Source organism: Antedon bifida, chromosome 2, assembly GCF_963402885.1.
Source record: "Antedon bifida chromosome 2, ecAntBifi1.1, whole genome shotgun sequence".
Taxonomy (NCBI): domain Eukaryota; kingdom Metazoa; phylum Echinodermata; class Crinoidea; order Comatulida; family Antedonidae; genus Antedon; species Antedon bifida.
Genome location: NC_136227.1, coordinates 32370073 through 32388872, shown reverse-complemented (window position 1 = coordinate 32388872; position 18800 = coordinate 32370073). Strand labels below are relative to the sequence as shown.

General features: G+C 33.6%; 3 protein-coding genes and 1 long non-coding RNA gene across 6 annotated transcripts in view; 2 read left to right on the top strand and 2 right to left on the bottom strand.

The window, feature by feature from the left end:
• LOC144834706 (uncharacterized) overlaps positions 1 to 18800 on the bottom strand; it is a 70160-nt gene that overhangs the window by 38521 nt on the left and 12839 nt on the right. For all 3 annotated transcript variants that reach the window (XR_013610998.1, XM_078689599.1, XM_078689600.1), the window contains exon 2: positions 760 to 1008. Coding sequence is in view for 2 of the 3 variants with exons in the window: in XM_078689599.1 (XP_078545725.1) it covers positions 760 to 1008 (249 nt within the window). In the remaining variant the exon portion in view is untranslated. The remainder of the gene's footprint in view (positions 1 to 759; positions 1009 to 18800) is intronic.
• Positions 11447 to 12431, top strand: LOC144836249 (uncharacterized). Its single transcript, XR_013611156.1, has 3 exons — positions 11447 to 11474; positions 12031 to 12058; positions 12319 to 12431. It is a non-coding gene; the product is annotated as an uncharacterized LOC144836249 (long non-coding RNA).
• On the top strand, positions 12510 to 14503 carry LOC144834571 (uncharacterized). Its single transcript, XM_078689425.1, has 6 exons — positions 12510 to 12708; positions 12827 to 12914; positions 13185 to 13362; positions 13489 to 13675; positions 13927 to 14187; positions 14328 to 14503. Exons 1-6 carry the CDS (start codon positions 12510 to 12512, stop codon positions 14501 to 14503), a joined length of 1089 nt encoding a protein of 362 aa, XP_078545551.1.
• LOC144836248 (P2X purinoceptor 7-like) lies at positions 13844 to 16905 on the bottom strand. The gene is made up of 5 exons (XM_078691501.1): positions 16580 to 16905; positions 15800 to 15860; positions 15378 to 15544; positions 15033 to 15202; positions 13844 to 14527 (listed from the first exon to the last, which is right to left on the bottom strand). Exons 1-4 carry the CDS (start codon positions 16804 to 16806, stop codon positions 15034 to 15036), a joined length of 624 nt encoding a protein of 207 aa, XP_078547627.1. The 5' UTR covers positions 16807 to 16905; the 3' UTR covers positions 13844 to 14527; position 15033.

The window sequence follows — 18800 nt, the reverse complement described above, 5'->3', positions numbered from 1 at the left end:
GCGCAGCTTTTTTTTTTGTTTGCGCTGTGAAATCAGTAATTTTCCCAAAAATTGAAGTTTTTCACCCAAAAAAAGGCAAACTTAAAGGAATTTCAAATGTTTTTTCCCTTAAATTGTCTCCCTATATAGTTCTAGTTGTGTTCTATCAATATTAATTGTTTTGAAGGAGGTTTGCGCAGCTTTTTTTGTTGTTTGCGCAGTGTTTGCGCAGTTTGCGCAGTGTTTGCGCAGTTTGCGCAGTTTAGCAATACCCCTCAATGATGGGCAGAAAAATAAACAGTATAGAAATGAATACATGGTACAGTACAGGTTGATGACAAAACAGGGGATAAGGTGAATGATGGGGCCAACATAGGGCATATATTTGTTATTTGGGAAAATAACCAATTACTGTATACTGCATGACAATCATGTAATAGTATATTGTAGAAAGAAACTAGGACCAACTATGGATAGAAGAAGGGGCAATTGGGTCACATTCTGTGACCTCATTGTGATCAAGATGAGGGTATAAAGTCAACTGGAGTCAAGTAAATAGTGAAAGTGTAGTCATCCAATGGAATTTACTTGAGGATTGGCTAAGTCTACATTATCAAACTAGTTTTAAATGCCTAAATATGGTAGTGATATGCTTAAATATGGTAGTGATATGACATCATCCTGTCCATATGGGCACATCACATTTTGTTATCACATAAAGTTTGATAGTGTAGACAAAGCTTAGGTTCACTTTAATCACTTTCACATGTTGAAACTTACCATAGATCTTAGTTCTTCTTCCTCTGTAATTCCTTTAATTATTTCCTCAAGTTTTTCTAGCTTTTTCTCCCTTTCCTTTGCTTCCTCTTCCATCAGTTTATTCACACGATCTTCCAGAAGATCCACGCTTCCACGTTTACGCTTCATCTTAGCTTGAGTGACGGCAACGTCTGTAGTAGTGGGGTTAGACATCCTGCGTATAGCTGCTCGTATGTAGCACCTCTCAGAAATATCTTTACAACTTTTTAGCTGAAAAATTACAATTAGATCTAGTAAGATTAAATTTAAGTGAACTCTCTCCCTATTAAGGGGACACCTTATAGAAACCAATACAGTGTCCCTTTATAGGTTTCCCCTGAATAGGAGTTTGCTGTAGTGATAAAACATAGGCCTATAATTGGTATTTGTTAATTTCACAGGAGTGTCCCTTTAAAAGCTGTCCCCTTAATAGCTATCTCCTAAGGTGTCCCTTAATATCGATGTCACAAAGGTGCTCTACGATATGAATATGAATTGACACTTTTAAATATCGAGACAGAGCACCAGTAAAGCGAATTATCAACACAAAGACTATTTTTCAATTCATTACTGATGACAAATAATACCTTAAAAATATTGAACCCAACACAATAATACCAGTATTATGTATACTTACTCTTCAATTCGACTTGTTAAGACTATCACTAACAAACTTCAGAAAGAAAGTGAACACACAGTAGTGGTTAACAGCAAAGCAGGAGTTCTACCTACTTTGATACCAGACACCTCTAATTTGTGATTCACCTCGACCACAGAGGGCCAACCACATGACCCACTTCAAGATCCTGTCCTACGCAATTTAAGTATTTCTTAATAATCACCTGTTAAGGCATACATCATAAAAATGTTGACCATGATATTAAACTTCTTCTGCCCACAATTAAGATGATTAAAGAAGCTAATGTATCCAGTATAGTACAATCTTTGTAAATATAGTATTGTACAAATGCAGTAGCCCTACAGTATTACACTTCCAAAAGTATAATCTTTACATACAAATTGTATCATACTGTAGTATAAATTACATATTAGTATCTATATTCTAGCTTGTCCACTGGTAAATTTATAATAAATTAACAATATTGTCTTATTTTCAGTCTTTAATTTTTATTATGACCACGTGAAAAGATTAATAGTCAGCCTGATTGTTTAGAAACTAAGCGGTCTACACTATCAAACTTTATGTGACAAAAAAATGTGATGTGCCCAAATATGGTAGTGATATTTCCAAATATGGTTGTGACATGATGTCATTGTGTCCATCACATCACATTTCTTGTCACATATAGTTTGATAGTGTAGACAGAGCTTTAGACAAACACAAGTAAACCAAATCAATTTTCTGGGAGAAATGAGATGGAACAAATGCAAATGTGAAAATCGACTTGTAATATTAAACGCCTCTGGCGGTGATTTTTGTACTATTGATTGTAACAATGTAGACTTTGCAAAGTATCATTATCAGTAATTACTGCATAATAAATATAGGGTATCATTAACAACATTCTGATGTTCAAACAGAAATTTGAAGATGATAGGGTATTAAAAGTAGTGCATTGATTGAGTGTAAACTGTAAAGGCAATGTTGCAGATCTTAACACCCAGTAAGTGTTACTTTGATTGGCTATGATGGCAGACAAAGCAGGTCAAGTTCCAATTAAAGACCAATTAACAATGACCTTTGCTTCTGGCTACAAATCTTGGTAAATTAGTAACATGATTTTGTGCCACTACCAATTAAAACTGAATAGTAACAAAAATAAGTAGGCCTACAGTACATTATTTCATTTCATTTCATTTTCATTTTCAATCTTTCTACATAGCAAAAAAACAAACATACAGTATAAGTATAACAGGGGAGTAGCGGAAAAGCAAAAGTATAAAACTGTCATCTTGTGATGTGCTTGACCAGCCCCTGTCAACTTGAACGATACAATAAAACCGACATTTAACAAATTTAGAAAAATACATAGAAAAATATGGTATAATAAAATGTTAACAAAAGTGTTATTAATAATAATAATACGAATTTGTAACGCGCCAATTCCAGCAGAAGTGATCAAAGGCGCGGTGTATGAGAGAGCTCAATTTGAAAGAAAAAGATGAGTTTTAAAGGCAGATTTAAAGGCGAAGGTAGAAGAACATGACCTAATAGAGGCGGGTCAGTTCAGTCATTCCATAAGCGAGAGGCAGCAGAAGTAAAGGTGCTTAGGCCATTAAAATCTAACCATTTGGTACTCCTGTATTATGGAACAAACAACATTTTGAAACATTTATAATTGTTTTTTGAGGTTATATGATTTTAATAATATTAGTTTTTTTTCCTTCAGAATTGACTCATTTCCAACAAACTCTTGTTCTTATACTATAAGGTCAGGGGTCAGTCATGATGTCCCTTGTTGGGGATTAGATAGGATAGGATGTACATAACACAATTTACCTACCTTTTACATAATCATGTACATGTACAGGGGATATCCTAAAAATCCAACAACCCTTATAAAAGATTAAAGCTGCCAGACTTAAAACCCAGTGAACACTTACTAACCAATTTTGACCATCTTTAAACTTTTAAATACTATTTCTAAACTACCTGAAGCAATACAAAAAACTGAATGACATCAGCTGTCATAAAAACACCAAACCTAAACACAAAATCAAGCTAAAACATCCACTGCTATGACAACTCACTCCTAGATATTAGTTTTATTAATAGACCCATTTCTCTAGTTTTTTTCCCAGAGATTCTTTAGCACAAGTTTGTTTATATAGCGTTACTATAGTGGTAAAAAGTCTGCAGGTAGGTACCGCAAAGACCCTCAGGGCTTGGTTGTCTTACTAAGGCCCAGGTAAAAGCTTTTTAGATGAGATGGTCTTTCAAAAGTTACACAAAACAAGCACATTTCAACTATGTACTGTTTTGGGTTATTTGATGTTAGATAAGTAAACATTGAAAGAAACTGTGTTATAATTTGCAGGTGATATTTGATGGAATGGGTGGCATTTCGCCCACCTGATGAGTATAAAAACATTGTAGCTCATTAGGAAAATGTATTAATGCTAAAGTACAGTATGTATTAAAACAAAAGGCTTAAATCTTATTATTTTCATCACCATAAATTGACCAATTAAAAAGTAGAATTACCAGCGAAGAACTTAATTTTTAAGCAAAAAAAAAACAGCATTATAGTAGGAATGCTAACCACTGTTTTTTGCCTTTTTCTCAAATTTATTAAATTAAATTAATAAAATATTAAATTATTGGGAAAGACTGAATTTTAATATAAAATTTAATGACAAAAAAGAGTGTTTCGTATCATGGAACCATTTTCAAGATCAAGTAAAAACAAAATAATAATCTTAAATGCACCAACATAGATATTATAATGCACTATGCATGCACTAAGTACCAAAGTGACAGGAAATGCTACTGAGGACTATATTAAGAATCTAGAATTAATTTAGATAACTTTAAAAGAAATATTTATTAAGAGAAGACTCGCATAAGATTTAAGAGAAATATAGTAGCCCTAGCTACAGTACAAACACTCAATCATAGACAGTGGGTCAGACTGGAATGTTTTATACAAAACCAGACCAACTTTCTACTCAAATAATTTAATTAAATCAAATATACAATTCTCTCTGCAATCATCCAGTAAATAATTAATACAATAAATGTCAAAAATATATATTTATAACCTTGCGTTATATATAATTTGAATCATCCTCTTCTTGCGATCATATCATTTGTATGATTTGATTTAGGTAATCTGCCCATTCATGAGCACCCTATTAAATTACAACACATAAAGCTAGCCTTGTGCTCAAAACGTGCAACTTGGTCACTATGTTTATACAACAGTAGTTTTCAAATGCAGGATAATCAAGTGAAATAATTACCCTTTTCTTTCCGATCATGGCATGAAAGTACACAGATATTTATCAGTTTAATATTCCAATAATAGATTTTCAAAATTATTTCAACCTTGGAATGACTTGCGCCAATATTTGCAGGAAATGTTGTAACCAGTCATAAAAGGTGATTTATAATTGTTCTAATAAATTTCATAATTGCACAAAATGATGCTGTAAAAGACGTAGAGAAAATAAATAAGGGGGAGGGGATAAAATTAACACCACCAATTATTAAGGAATTTTTTACCTGAATTGCTCTGTAAAACAAAGTTACTACGACAACAAAACAATTTAGGAAATTATAAAAATTACAAAGGTCAATGAACTTTGATAAGACAAGCAATATAAACCAAAAGTCTCAAACAAAAGATAATTCCTGGTAGACTAGTGTTATGGTGAATGGAAATGTTTACATTATAAAGACCACAAAAGGTCATACAAAGTTCATGAGAGAAATGAGCAACATTGAACACTTAACTTACACATACCCTTTAATTCAACAACAAATGTTATGTTTTTTTTTTACAATCAAAAATAATGTGGGCCTACACTATTCAACATCATCATTTTGTTTAAATAATTTTTTTTCAGGGGAACATTTTAAAGTATTTTCATAATTTAATGAAAGATCCTTTCAAGTATCAATTGCCACAAATTTTAGTCTGATCATATTTATTTTTTAATAAAAAGTAACCAACTTTTGTAAATTAAAAAGAATTGCAAGTAAAGCGAGAGTATTCTTTTTAGGTGATCATTTAGAATAAAATGATCACCTATTGTTATTGTATAAAATCTTTATTATTATTTTTTTTTTTTTTATTGGTTTTCCGCAACGAAGTTGCAGGAAAACCTCTTGTGATTGTACGAAATCATCATCATCATCAACTTTTTATTTATCTTCTTTCTTTCTGTATGATTTTTGTGTATCGCTTTTCTCTGAAACTTGCAAACATAACATTTTGTGAACTATGTTAACATTTTGACATTTATGTAACGTCGTCAAGCGAAGCTTTTCATGGTGTTTACAATTGCGCATCGTGACGTACGCGCGATTTAACGACTTTCTCGTATTTAACATAGGTCAAAAACCAAATAACATTTTATATTGAAACTTTGCACAAATTTAATTTATATCATGCGCTAACTTTCTGTCGAACCAACATTGCGTGTTTTACACAAAGTTACGCGCGCACGCGCATTTAAAATTTCAAAATGCGCTAAATTATTTTCTAATCAAGTTTCTACGCGTTTCATGTCGTTTTAAGCATGTAAAAAATTCCCACGCGTGCGCAAATTTTTACGTGTGCAGTGCGCACGTAGCATTAAAAACATATTTTTTTCGCGTGATTTATGCTTTTCCAGCCTTTTCTAGTAATTTTACCAACTTTTAAACAATTTCGACTTAAAGTAACGTCATACGAGCATGTGGAATTGGACAATTTGCGCGAGTTTTTGTTGAAAATTTTGTGAACTATGTTAACATTTTGACATTTATGTAACGTCGTCAAGCGAAGCTTTTCATGATGTTTACAATTGCGCAACGTGACGTACGCGCGATTTAACGATTTTCTCGTATTTAACATAGGTCAAAAACCAAATAACATTTTATATTGAAACTTTGCACAAATTTAATTTATATCATGCGCTAACTTTCTGTCGAACCAAAATTGCGTGTTTTACACAAAGTTACGCGCGCACGCGCATTTAAAATTTCAAAATGCGCTAAATTATTTTCTAATCAAGTTTCTACGCGTTTCATGTCGTTTTAAGCATGTAAAAAATTCCCACGCGTGCGCAAATTTTTACGTGTGCGGTGCGCACGTAGCATTAAAAACATATTTTTTTCGCGTGATTTATGTTTTTCCAGCCTTTTCTAGTAATTTTACCAACTTTTAAACAATTTCGACTTAAAGTAACGTCATACGAGCACGTGGAATTGGACAATTTGCGCGAGTTTTTGTTGAAAAAGTTAAAAAAATTGTCAAAATTATGCCTTTTTTTAAACAGTCGTAATTTCTAAACTGCACGGTCAACTTTTTGTGGATGACATTTTCTGGAAGTTAATGAGTTGTAGATATCGGATCATATATTAATATGGCTAACCGGACATTGTGACGTCATCGTATGGCCACGCTAATATAAAATTTAGGATTTTTGTATCTTTCGTCATAGCTCATCACATTTAATAGAGCGCATCTCCACTTATCCGTTTTCCATTTTCACCCAAATTTTGATATTGTCTAGGTCAATCAACTGTCTTTCGCATGAATTATAAATATTTTAATTTTTTTGACGTCATCATTCCTAAAAATTTAAATTACGTGTGGCATTAATTTCATCTTTACAGTAAATTTTAATCTGTTATAGCTCGTAAGAATAAAATTTGATAATCACGATTAAAACGTTTTCTGGAAGCTATTGGATTTTAGATACGAAATCATGTGAAAATTTTGCCAATCGGATGTTGTGACGTCATCATATGGCCATTTAAATGAAAAAAGTCGTATTTTCATCTTTTGCGTCATAATTCATTGCATTTAAAAGAGCGCGCATCAATATTTCACGTATTCAAATTTCTTTTGCACGTTAATATGTTGTTGCTGAGATAATATCCTTCCGAAATTGCTATCTTTGTATTTCATTTTGATGCCGTCGCCATGTTAAAAATTGCAATAAATAGCGGGTCCCGTAATTTCACCTATTCTACACTGTATGTGATATGGATACAGATTATACTGTGTATACTATATATGAATCAAAATAATAGAATTCAGCAATAAAAACATATCATATTCTTCAGTTCAGGTCATAATGCCAACGTGAACACTTCCTTTTGTCCTCAACCTATCCCCTTAATGTTCGGTACGGTAAGGTACGTCGTTACACGTTCATGTTGCACCACTTGCGCGGCGGAAAACCAAACTCGTCAAAGTGACGAGTTACATGTCTAGTTGGTTTTCCGCAACGAAGTTGCAGGAAAACCTCTTGTGATTGTACGAAATCATCATCATCATCTTTTTTAGTTATCCGCATTCAGCGGATAACTCCTTGTAACTGTCCTGTTTCATCATCTTTTTTTTTTTTTTTTAGTTATCCGCTTAGTAGCGGATAACTCCTTGTTATTGTAGTGGATCAATATTTTTTTTTTTCTGTATTATTAGTTATCCGCTTAGTAGCGGATAACTCCTTGTAATCGTCCTGTTACTTTTTTTTTTTTTTCTTATTTCTTTCTCCCTCATTTTTGTGTCTCACGTATCTCAAAAACTTGTAAACATAACATTTCATAACTTTGTCAACATATGGGCATTTACGTGAAGTTGTGCACCTCCTATTTTTTAATGACGTCAGAGTTGCGCAACGTGACTTACGCGCGATTTTATGATTTTTAATGATTGATCATAGCTTAAAAACCAAGCGTAATTTTTTTTTTACCCTTTATGAAAATTTAAGTCATATTAAGGGCAAACTTTTAGTTAACTAAAAATGGCGTGTTTTACAAGAAGTTACGCGCGCACGCGCATTTAAAATTTTAAAATGCGCAAAATTAATTTCTAATCAACTTTTTACGCCGTTCATGACATTTTGCGCATGTCAAAATTTCCCGCGCGCGCGAACAATTTTACGCGTGCAGTGCGCACGCAACATGAAAATCATGTTTTTTTCTATTAAATTGTGATTTTCCAGCCTTTCCTAGTCATTTTTAAAAAGATTGACATCATTTCAAATTAAAATGACGTCATACGTACACGTTGATTTAGACCATTTGCATGCGTTTTAGTTGCAAAAGTTACAAAATATTGTCAAAATTTTGCCTATTTTAAATCTATTATAGCTCCTCAGGATCAACCGTTACCCCCGAGTTTTTTAACTTAATATGTAAGCAGATATGTTGTAGATATGAATTCATGCAGAATTTTTTCCTTACGGATGTTGTGACGTCATCGTATGGCCACACAAATGTAAAAAATAGGATTTTTGTCTCTTTCGTTATTGCTCATCACATTCAATGGAGCGCATCACGCTTATGCGTCTTCCATTTTCTCCGAGATTTTAATATTATCTAGGTCAATCAACTATCTTTCACATGAGTTAAAAATATTTTGATTTTTATAACGTCATCATGCCTAAAAATTTAAATTACGTGGGTCATTAATTTTATCTTTACAGTAAATTTTAATCTGTTATAGCTCGTAAGAATAAAATGTGATAATCACGATTAAAACGTTTTCTGGAAGCTATTGGATTGTAGATACGAATTCATGTGAACATTTTGTCAATCAGATGTTGTGACGTCATCATATGACAAGTTTAATTAAAAAGGTCAAATTTTCATATTTTGCGTAATAGTTCATCACATTTAAAATGGATATGAAACAATATTAAAATATCAACAAAAATAATTGTGTATGAATGCTTTACATATGAAATAACAACACACCAAAAATTAGGTTTTAATACCTTGTAAAACTTGAGAAATAAATAAGTTAAAAATCAGTGTAAAACCATCGAAAGATGGCCGACCAACCATCATGCCATCTTGGATTTCATTAACGTTCTAAACAAACGTACGCGGAATCTTCCGATTAATTTAAAACGCCCGCTTTTGCATCCACGGCAGCAGCTGTTTCGTGATTGGTTAAGAATGCCCAACTACAGCCAATGAGCTTCTTTCAAAGCGGACAGGAAGCGAACGTAAACAACACACGTCACACACGATACACACATGTCAAGCCGATTCTAGGCTAGGCCGGCCGACCGCGAGTGTTTACATTTTCTCCGAAAACTTGGGTACATTCATCTACAAGATGAAAATTATTATTTATCATTATAGTTTTACCTAATGAAGTTTTTTGCATAAAAGCTAATATGATATAAGCCCAATGAAGGACAATGTTAGTAGTAGACGGCAAAAGACGAGAGCACCTCTTGAATGATGATGGATTGCCTTGATTGAATATCATCACGCATCGTGCAGTAAACTAAAAAGGTGGACAATTTGTACCTGATGAAAAAAAACCGGGTAAGCTCTACTTTTTTATTCGTGACTCTAAATAATGGCCATCATATAAACTGTAGTACAGTATTATTAAATATATGAATTATATTATTTATTTAATTTAACCTTTTGTTTACTAAAAATACTGCTGTTAATTCAAGTTACAAGCTTGACCTATATTACTCAAACTTTGTTTACTCGACCATTACTCGGCAGTAGCTAGGCCTACCTATGGTACCAGTCGAGTTTTAGGGGCTATACCAATTACCTTTATATATATTATATACTTACTATCTTTTATCTTTGCAGATGGAATATTGACTTGTTGTGGCAAGAAATGCAAGGAATTAAAAACTGATTTTACAGCATTGTAGATTTATGTTGCATTAATAATAATTCTATTTAAACATAGAAGAATCTTAAAATGTGGACCAAGGAGTATTGTTCAGATTTATAAACATTTTAATTGTATAATAAATAATATTAATAAATGTTTTAGTCAATTTGAAAGAGTAGGGCCTATATAATTTTATATTTATTTAATTTCTTGCTGAATGAAAATAAATGAATTAAATGTACACTTGTCTCAATGCTATTTTTTATATTACACACCTAGTCAACCATTTTAAAACATTGGCCTATTTTTGTTCACCCTTTATTTATGATGTAGCTGTCTACCTAGTTGTTGAAGTATTCGATGGTTATCAAGCTTGGTTAAAAACAATGGCCAATACTGTATATATTTATATAGGACAGGCAGCTCTATCATTGCAAAAAAATTTCAGAAATTTGTCTGTCCAGCGTCAGCGTGTGACACACTGACATGACCCTTTGGAAAATCCATAGAGGTGCGCGTCCTCCTGGGACACGTTGGTTTGAGAAAAAATCGAGTTGAATACAGTACAGTCGTATAGTATAAAGTTTTCCGAACAATGCCTAATGCGTGCTGTATTGGGGGGTGCAACAGGACCCCAACATCCCACCCACATGTATCCTTTCTCCTTTTTCCAAGCCAAGTGGACCAAGTGGAAACTTTTAAAAAATGGGAGGATTTCGTAAAACTAACTAGAAAAGGATACATCTGGAAGCCGTCTCATAAAATATGCACTGAGCATTTTTGTATAGAAGATAACATAAACCGCACCGAAATACAAGAGATGGGAAAGAAGGGGAAAAAAATAAGGTACCGTCTTCGTCCTGGCGCTTTCCCAACATTGAAATCGCCAGTAATAGAAGGGAATAGGGATGATACTGATAGCACGAAGCCAAAAAAGAAGAAGATGCGGACCTGTTATCGGAGGCGAGAGGTCAATAGGGTAGGCATACAGTACTCAAATCACAAAACATTTTGTTTATCATAAATTGCCCAGATAGAATATTGGTATTTTACTAAAATATAATTACGAATAGAAACAATCTCCATTTAGGCCTAGGCCCTAATTTATGAATAGAAATATAATAATTGTGGATAGAAATAATCTCGGTGTAGGCCTAAACTTCTTCGTAGATGCATGACGGCTAGTTTAATAATAGCCAAATTTTGAACGCGCGTTACGCACAGTACGAAATAATGGTATGCGGCATACAGGGTCTAGCATTGTCACTAGACTCTATTAACCTATTATACCGTCTTAGGCCTATCTACTATCGTTTTAGATTAGTTCAATCTGGTAAATACGCATAGGCCAAAAAAACGCAGAAATTATTTATTTATTTCATCTTTTAGATTTTAGCAGCCAGCCGTGGTCCAAGTACATCGTCGGTAAGTAGGCCTTTTTCACGGATGGCAAACAATGCTGTGCAGGGAAGCGTAACCAACAGAAATAACATAGCACACCACAGTGTATAAAAGCATAGGCGCCGCAACTGCATCGCGGGAAAAACGGTGGTGACGAACGCTTATGCTTATACACGGGTGTTTTTTTTTTTATGAATTTTAAGCGAACAAAAAATCAATTTCTAATTTTTTTTCAGACATACAGTGATGTTTTAGGCCAATCTTTTAAGAAAATGTTACAGTAACTTTATTTCCTCATACGATCATCCATCCGTTCAGGGGTTACAATTTTTTAATTAACATGGTGTCTTGAAATCCATGAAAACTCTTATTTTTTTTTTACGCTTCCCTGCACAGCATTGTTTGTCATCAGTCGAAAATGTCTTCCATTTCGTGAAAAAGGCTTATACAAAAAGTCTATGCCTATCTACCAATTACAATTAATGCAGGGAGTCATTAGATTAATTTTGATTAAATCCCTATGGAAACTATTTCTAGTACTGTATTTTAAATGTAATAATTACTATATTTTTGTACATAGGCACAAGGACAGTATGTGCAGTCTTCAGGTAATGCCAATATTAATACTAAACTTTTTTACATTGATGATTCTGTCTTCACTATCAAACTACTATGCTTAAATATGATGGTTCTATGACATCATCATGTCCATATATGGGCATATCACATTTTTTTGTCACAAAGTTTGACAGTGTAGACAGAGCTTTAGGCCAATTGTTTTTATTGCGCACTTATATATCTTAATTTGATGTCAATCAAATACTTGTCAATGCCGTTTTTTGACATGACAAATTTACTTACACAATAGATTCGGATGATGAAGGAAGAAATATAAGAGGCACACGTGGCGCATTCAATTTATATTCGGAATCCGACAGTGATAGTGATCATGACGATGCAGATGCGGACTACATTGGTCCAGATGACCAAACAGATTATATAGAACCAGCGGATACTATTAGAGGTCAGCGAAAGTATATTGTTGGTCAAAGAGAATTAATGGCTCTCTTTGACAGGTGTCGGCAGTGTGGAGGGAAAGCAGATAGAAAAATAAAGAGAGAGTGTGGAACAGCAGTAGAGATAGAGTCAAAGTGCAGAAATCGAAGTTGCGGCTATCAATTTGAATGGATGAGCCAACCAAAACATGGAAAAATGTTTTTGTTTAACATTCTTTTGTCTGCCGCTATTCTTGTGTCAGGTAAGATAAGGTTTATTCTTTTTAATTTTTATGAAGGCTTGAAATAATCTAAAAGTTTACGGTTCAAACAACATTGACACTATTTACAGTACATAAATACATTTTTTTATATTTATAGGTTGTTGTATAACACAGTTTTTAAGAGCTATGAGATTTTTAAACATTGCAGTTTTTACTGATAGAACATATTTTTACCACCAGAAATGGTAAGTACAGTACAACTATTATTATATTTTTTAAATGGTCTATCGCATTCATTTACTTCTGCTGCCTCTCGCTTATGGGATGAGCTACCCGCCTCTATTCGATCATGTCGATCGCCTTTAAATCTGCCTTAAAAACTCAAATTCAAATTAGCTCTCATACACCGCACCTTTGATCACTTACTGCTAGAATTGGCGCTTTACAAATTCGTATTATTATTCACAGCAATAAACGCTCATTGGAGCTCGATGATGTGTTATGTTTTTTTTTAGGTATTTGCTGCCAGCTGTGTCCTGTGTTTTCGCAGCGCAGAGAGAACACAATTTCAAGAGCAACATGAATATTTCATGTGATATGCGCTGCGATAGCCCAGGACATACAGCCAAGTTTGGCACGTATACCACAATTGATGCAGACACCCATAAAGTAATCCACATTGAAGTGGTCCAAGTAAGTCGTCAAGTCAAATTTACTCCATCTTTATTGTACAGTAATACTTTACCTGTACTGTGCTTATAACAATGTTGGACATGCCACCTCCTAAATTATAACTTTTTAACTGAATTTGTTTTACAGAAAGATGAATGTTCGAATTCACCAGCAATGGAACTGGAGGGGCTGAAAAGAACATTGATGGTTTTAAAAGGTTACGGAGTTACAGTGGAAAGAATTGTTTCCGACAGACATAGTAGTGTAGCTGCCTACCTCAAAAATTCCATGCAGAATATAATACACTACTTTGATGTGTGGCATGTTGCTAAAGGCAAGTATTTAACTACTTCAATTCATCACCTTTGCTGAACCATCACTAATATGGTACATGATTAATATTATAAAATTATACACTAAACTGTTATCTCAGTACAGTAGTCCATTTAATTGCCAACAATCTTTAAACACAATATATTTTTTTTTTTTAATAAAAAGTGTGTATACTATTTGAAGATGTTTAATATGATCAAACTGCTTAGTTAAAGAAATATAAAATCTGTATTTTCTTAAATTGACATGCAGGTGTAAAAAAACAATGTCTGAAGGGTGGAAAGCTTAAAGACTGTGACCAGATAACAAAATGGATCAAATCTATTGTAACTATGATTTATTGGATTGCGTCAACTACACCCGAGACTAAAGATTTGAGTCACGACAAGGAACTAAGAGTCCAAAAATTTAAAAGCATATACAATCATGTTAGAGGGATACATGAACATGAAACTCCCTTGTATCCCAAATGCATGCATGGTGAACTGGAAGAACGGGATTACATTCTCCCAAGTAAGTATCTCATGTGTATAATTAAGTAGTAACCAATCTCAATCAAAGTAAAAATTGCACACTGACAAACGAACATTTTACAATTTTACAATGTTTACTGTAATGTCTAAACACATGATTTGTTATTATCTCGAATACAGGCTCTAAAGCTGAGGAAGTATTGTCAAAGATTCTGAATTCTTCATATCTTTTAAGATCAGTTCAACAGTTATCACCTACTATCCAGACATATTCTAACGAATCATTCCATCAAGTTATCAATCACTTCGCTCCAAAAATGCATCCATACCGTTTCAAGGGAATGATTGCAAGGTAGTATTATACATCTTCCCAAAACAAGCTAAAAAATGAAACAAAAAAAAATTACTCGAGTCATTGGAATGGTGAAAGACAAACAATTTTTTTACTATTTTCAGAACGTACATTGCTGCACTGCATTGTAATGAGAATGTCGGACGGTGCCAGCGAGAAAATAAAAAAGGCGAGAAAGAGTATTCACTGTGGTATTCTAGAGCCAAAAAAGACTGGGTGGCAAAAAAACATTTAGTTAACCCCACTTTTGGTAAGATTTATTTATTTATTTAAAAAATATAACATATATATGTTTTCTGTAATCAAAAAGTCTTATTATTATTTATTTGTTTTTCCTTTCAGAATACGCAATTAACGTCATTGAAATGGCAATGTACATGGCAAAAACAAATACAAAAGAACTATATTACACACCAGAGATAATGTGTGACCCAGGCACAATTGCAGAGAAAATGCCAAAACCTGACAAAAATGAGTTTGTAGCCAAGTTACTAAGCAGATTCAAACCTACAACATAATGAATTTGAGTCTACCTTATCTATCCAATGGTGGATATTTGAACCCTGTGTAATTGTTGGCTTCATCTGGGAAAACATCTCGTATTTTTTTCATAACACAAGATGGCATTGGTATTCTTCGGTCCTTGCCAAGAAACCCCCAGCACCAACGTACAAATTGGCGGTATGCAGTATATCTGTATCGCCTGGAAAAATGTACAAACAAAAGAAAAATACATGTTATTGTGTTCAAATTATTTGTTTATTTGTCTTGTAAGATTCCTGTCATGTACATTCCTCCAGTTGGAAATTAATAGTAGATTGATATACATATGATATAATATATTTTTCTTTTTTATTAACTTTTACTCTGTACAGTACCTTTCTATTGCACCTTCCACCACATGTTCTTGGTATTGCGAGACATACTGCCAATACGCAATTTGTAGTGTTGCTGGGTTTAAAATTGCAGGTTCGAACCATGGGTGTGTTGTTACGCACCCAGTGTGCTGAGGTCCCTCCTTGTTTTTGTTGTTGATTTTTTCTACCTGTAACAAAATACAAAGAAAACACAAATTAATTTAAAGCCAAAAAATAGTTGGTCCGAGTCAGATTTAATGGGTTTTTGGTTATATTAAGCCATTTATTTTGTCTTTTTTTTTTTACTAAAACTGTAAAACGGCCTACCGTACTATATTCGAAATTTGATTTTATATCTTCATTTTTCATGTTTTTGTGGGACAATGCAATTCTTTAATTTGTGTTTTTTCTGAAAATAATTAATTATTAAAAATTAATATTACCTGTTGGCAACAGTATCTATTCTCCCATGTTTCTTCTTCCACACAGTTTCCACATTCACACCTATTTAAACAAAATCATAGATTACACATTAATGTGGCTCATTGTTTCCTACTTTCGCAACGTGTATAGTAGAGCCCTAAATATATACAGTCGATAATTAATATGATTTGTGAAAGTGTAGTTGCAGTCATTTTAATGTACTTCCTAATTTAATTAATTATGCCTACATTTAGTCATTACATAATAACAGGTTGTACTAGCATACTATTTACTAGCCTAGGCCTACTGTACAAAATGCTAATATGGTGGACTGCCTCTCTGCTTAGATAGCCTACCATACATACCTACTATACTAATCTATTCTGTAGTCTATTTTTTATATTCTAAAAGTATTCTCCTACATAGCCTAATACTAATAGTAGGCCTGCTAATTATAATATAATAACTACAACTTACTGATAGTACTATCTAGCCAGGACTAGCCTAGGCTATATGAGCCTAGGCCTAGTAGTAGTAGGACTATTGAATATAGCCTAGGCCTCTAGCTCTATCTCTAATATAGCTAGGCCTAGTACTATAGTAGCAGGTGGACTATTAGTATAGTATATTTATATACTCTACTACTAGGATAGGTTAGCTAGGCAGGACAGGTAGGGAGGTTTATTTTCGCGTTGAGTACAAAGAGTGAAAAATCGAAAAGATGCGAAACAGCAGTAACTCCCAAAGTAGGTCTAAAAAAACCATGGGGTCCCATTACATCTCTCTTACTTATCGCTTACCATTCTCGACCTTGCCTAACATGCATGTTAGGTGGAAGCCCAAACCGTTCGAATTCCCTGGCCCGACGAGCGTCAGGAGGTAGGCCTAACCGATCGTCTGCTGCGGGCCTTTGCAATGGTGGTAGACGTGGGTCATTATCGAACGGTCTTAAATTGTCAGGATTTACTGGTAGTAAATCTTCTTCTATTTCTATATCCGCTACAAAATATTCCTCTTCACTATCCATTCCAAAATGATGATAAAAATAAACACTCCGCCGTCGATAGTGGAAAAAAAATGGCGTCGGGGTTTCTCCGTAGCGATCGTGTAATTGACATTTTCACACATGCGCACTGTATCTACGTTTCTCCAGCCTCCCGGTGCAAAACGTTAGTCAATTTGCAGAAGATTGCCATAAGAACAGATTTTAAAACTCATTTTAAAAAATAATCGGTTGACAAACAAACAAAAATTGTTTTCGAAAACATTTAAAACATATTCATAAACAAAAATGTAAAGCGGATAAGCCAAAGCTGTAATAATATAGAGCCAATCTGCAAAAGTCTGTGAATGACGAATTCTCCTAATGCAAATTTTTCTTTTAGTGACGTCACAAAAAGATTTTTTGTCACCGATTAGAGGGGGACCCAGACGTCCATAATATTTAGCATAAAGGTCACTAACATGATTCTATGCGTACTTTCCGATAATGAAACTAACTCATTTTTTTTAACATTGTTTCATATCCATTTTAAAAGGGTGCGCATCTATATTTTATGTATTCAAATTTCTTCTACACGTTAATATGTTGTTCCTGAGATAATTTCATTCTGAAATTGCTATCCAAGTGTTTCATTTTGATACCGTCGCCATGTTAAAAATTGGAATAAATGGCGGGTCCCGTAATTTCACCTATTCTACACTGTATGTAATATGTATACAGATTATACTGTTTGCATGTATATGCTATATGACACAAAATTGACAGAATTCAGCACTAACAGCATATCATATTCTTCAGTTCTTGTCATAATGTCATAATCTTTATCTGTGTGCAATATTCCAACGTATGATGTGAACGTGGCATTTGTCGTGGTGCGGATAACTAACTCGTCAAAGTGACGAGTTTCATGTCTAGTTCTTATTTCTTTCCCGTTTTTTTGTGGCTCACGTATCTCTAAAATGTGTAAACATAACATTTCATAACTTTTACAACATGTGGGCATTTACGTGAAGTTGTGCACCTCCTATTTTGAATGACGTCAGAGTTGCGCAACGTGACTTACGCGCAATTTTATGATTTTTAATGATTGATCATAGCTTAAAAACCAAGCGTAATTTTTTTTTTACCCTTTATGAAAATTTAAGTCATATCAAGGGCAAACTTTTAGTTAACTAAAAATGGCGTGTTTTACAAGAAGTTACGCGCGCACGCGCATTTAAAATTTTAAAATGCGCAAAATTAATTTATAATCAACTTTTTACGCCATTCATGACATTTTGCGCATGTCAAAATTTCCCGCGCACGCGAACAATTTTACGCGTGCGGTGCGCACGCAGCATGAAAATCATGTTTTTTTCTATTAAATTGTGATTTTCCAGCCTTTCCTAGTCATTTTTAAAAAGATTGACATCATTTCAAATTAAAATGACGTCATACGTACACGTTGATTTAGACCATTTGCATGCGTTTTAGTTGCAAAAGTTACAAAATATTGTCAAAATTATGCCTATTTTGAATCTATTATAGCTCCTCAGGATCAACCGTTACCCCCGAGTTTTTTAACTTAATATGTAAGCAGATATGTTGTAGATATGAATTCATGCAGAATTTTTTCCTTACGGATTTTGTGACGTCATCGTATGGCCACACAAATGTAAAAAATAGGATTTTTGTCTCTTTCGTTATTGCTCATCACATTCAATGGAGCGCATCACGCTTATCCGTCTTCCATTTTCTCCGAGATTTTAATATTATCTAGGTCAATCAACTATCTTTCGCATGAGTTAAAAATATTTTAATTTTTATAATGTCATCATGCCTAAAAATTTAAATTACGTGGGTCATTAATTTTATCTTTACAGTAAATTTTAATCTGTTATAGCTCGTAAGAATAAAATGTGATAATCACGATTAAAACGTTTTCTGGAAGCTATTGGATTGTAGATACGAATTCATGTGAACATTTTGCCAATCAGATGTAGTGACGTCATCATATGGCCAGTTGAATAAAAAAAGTT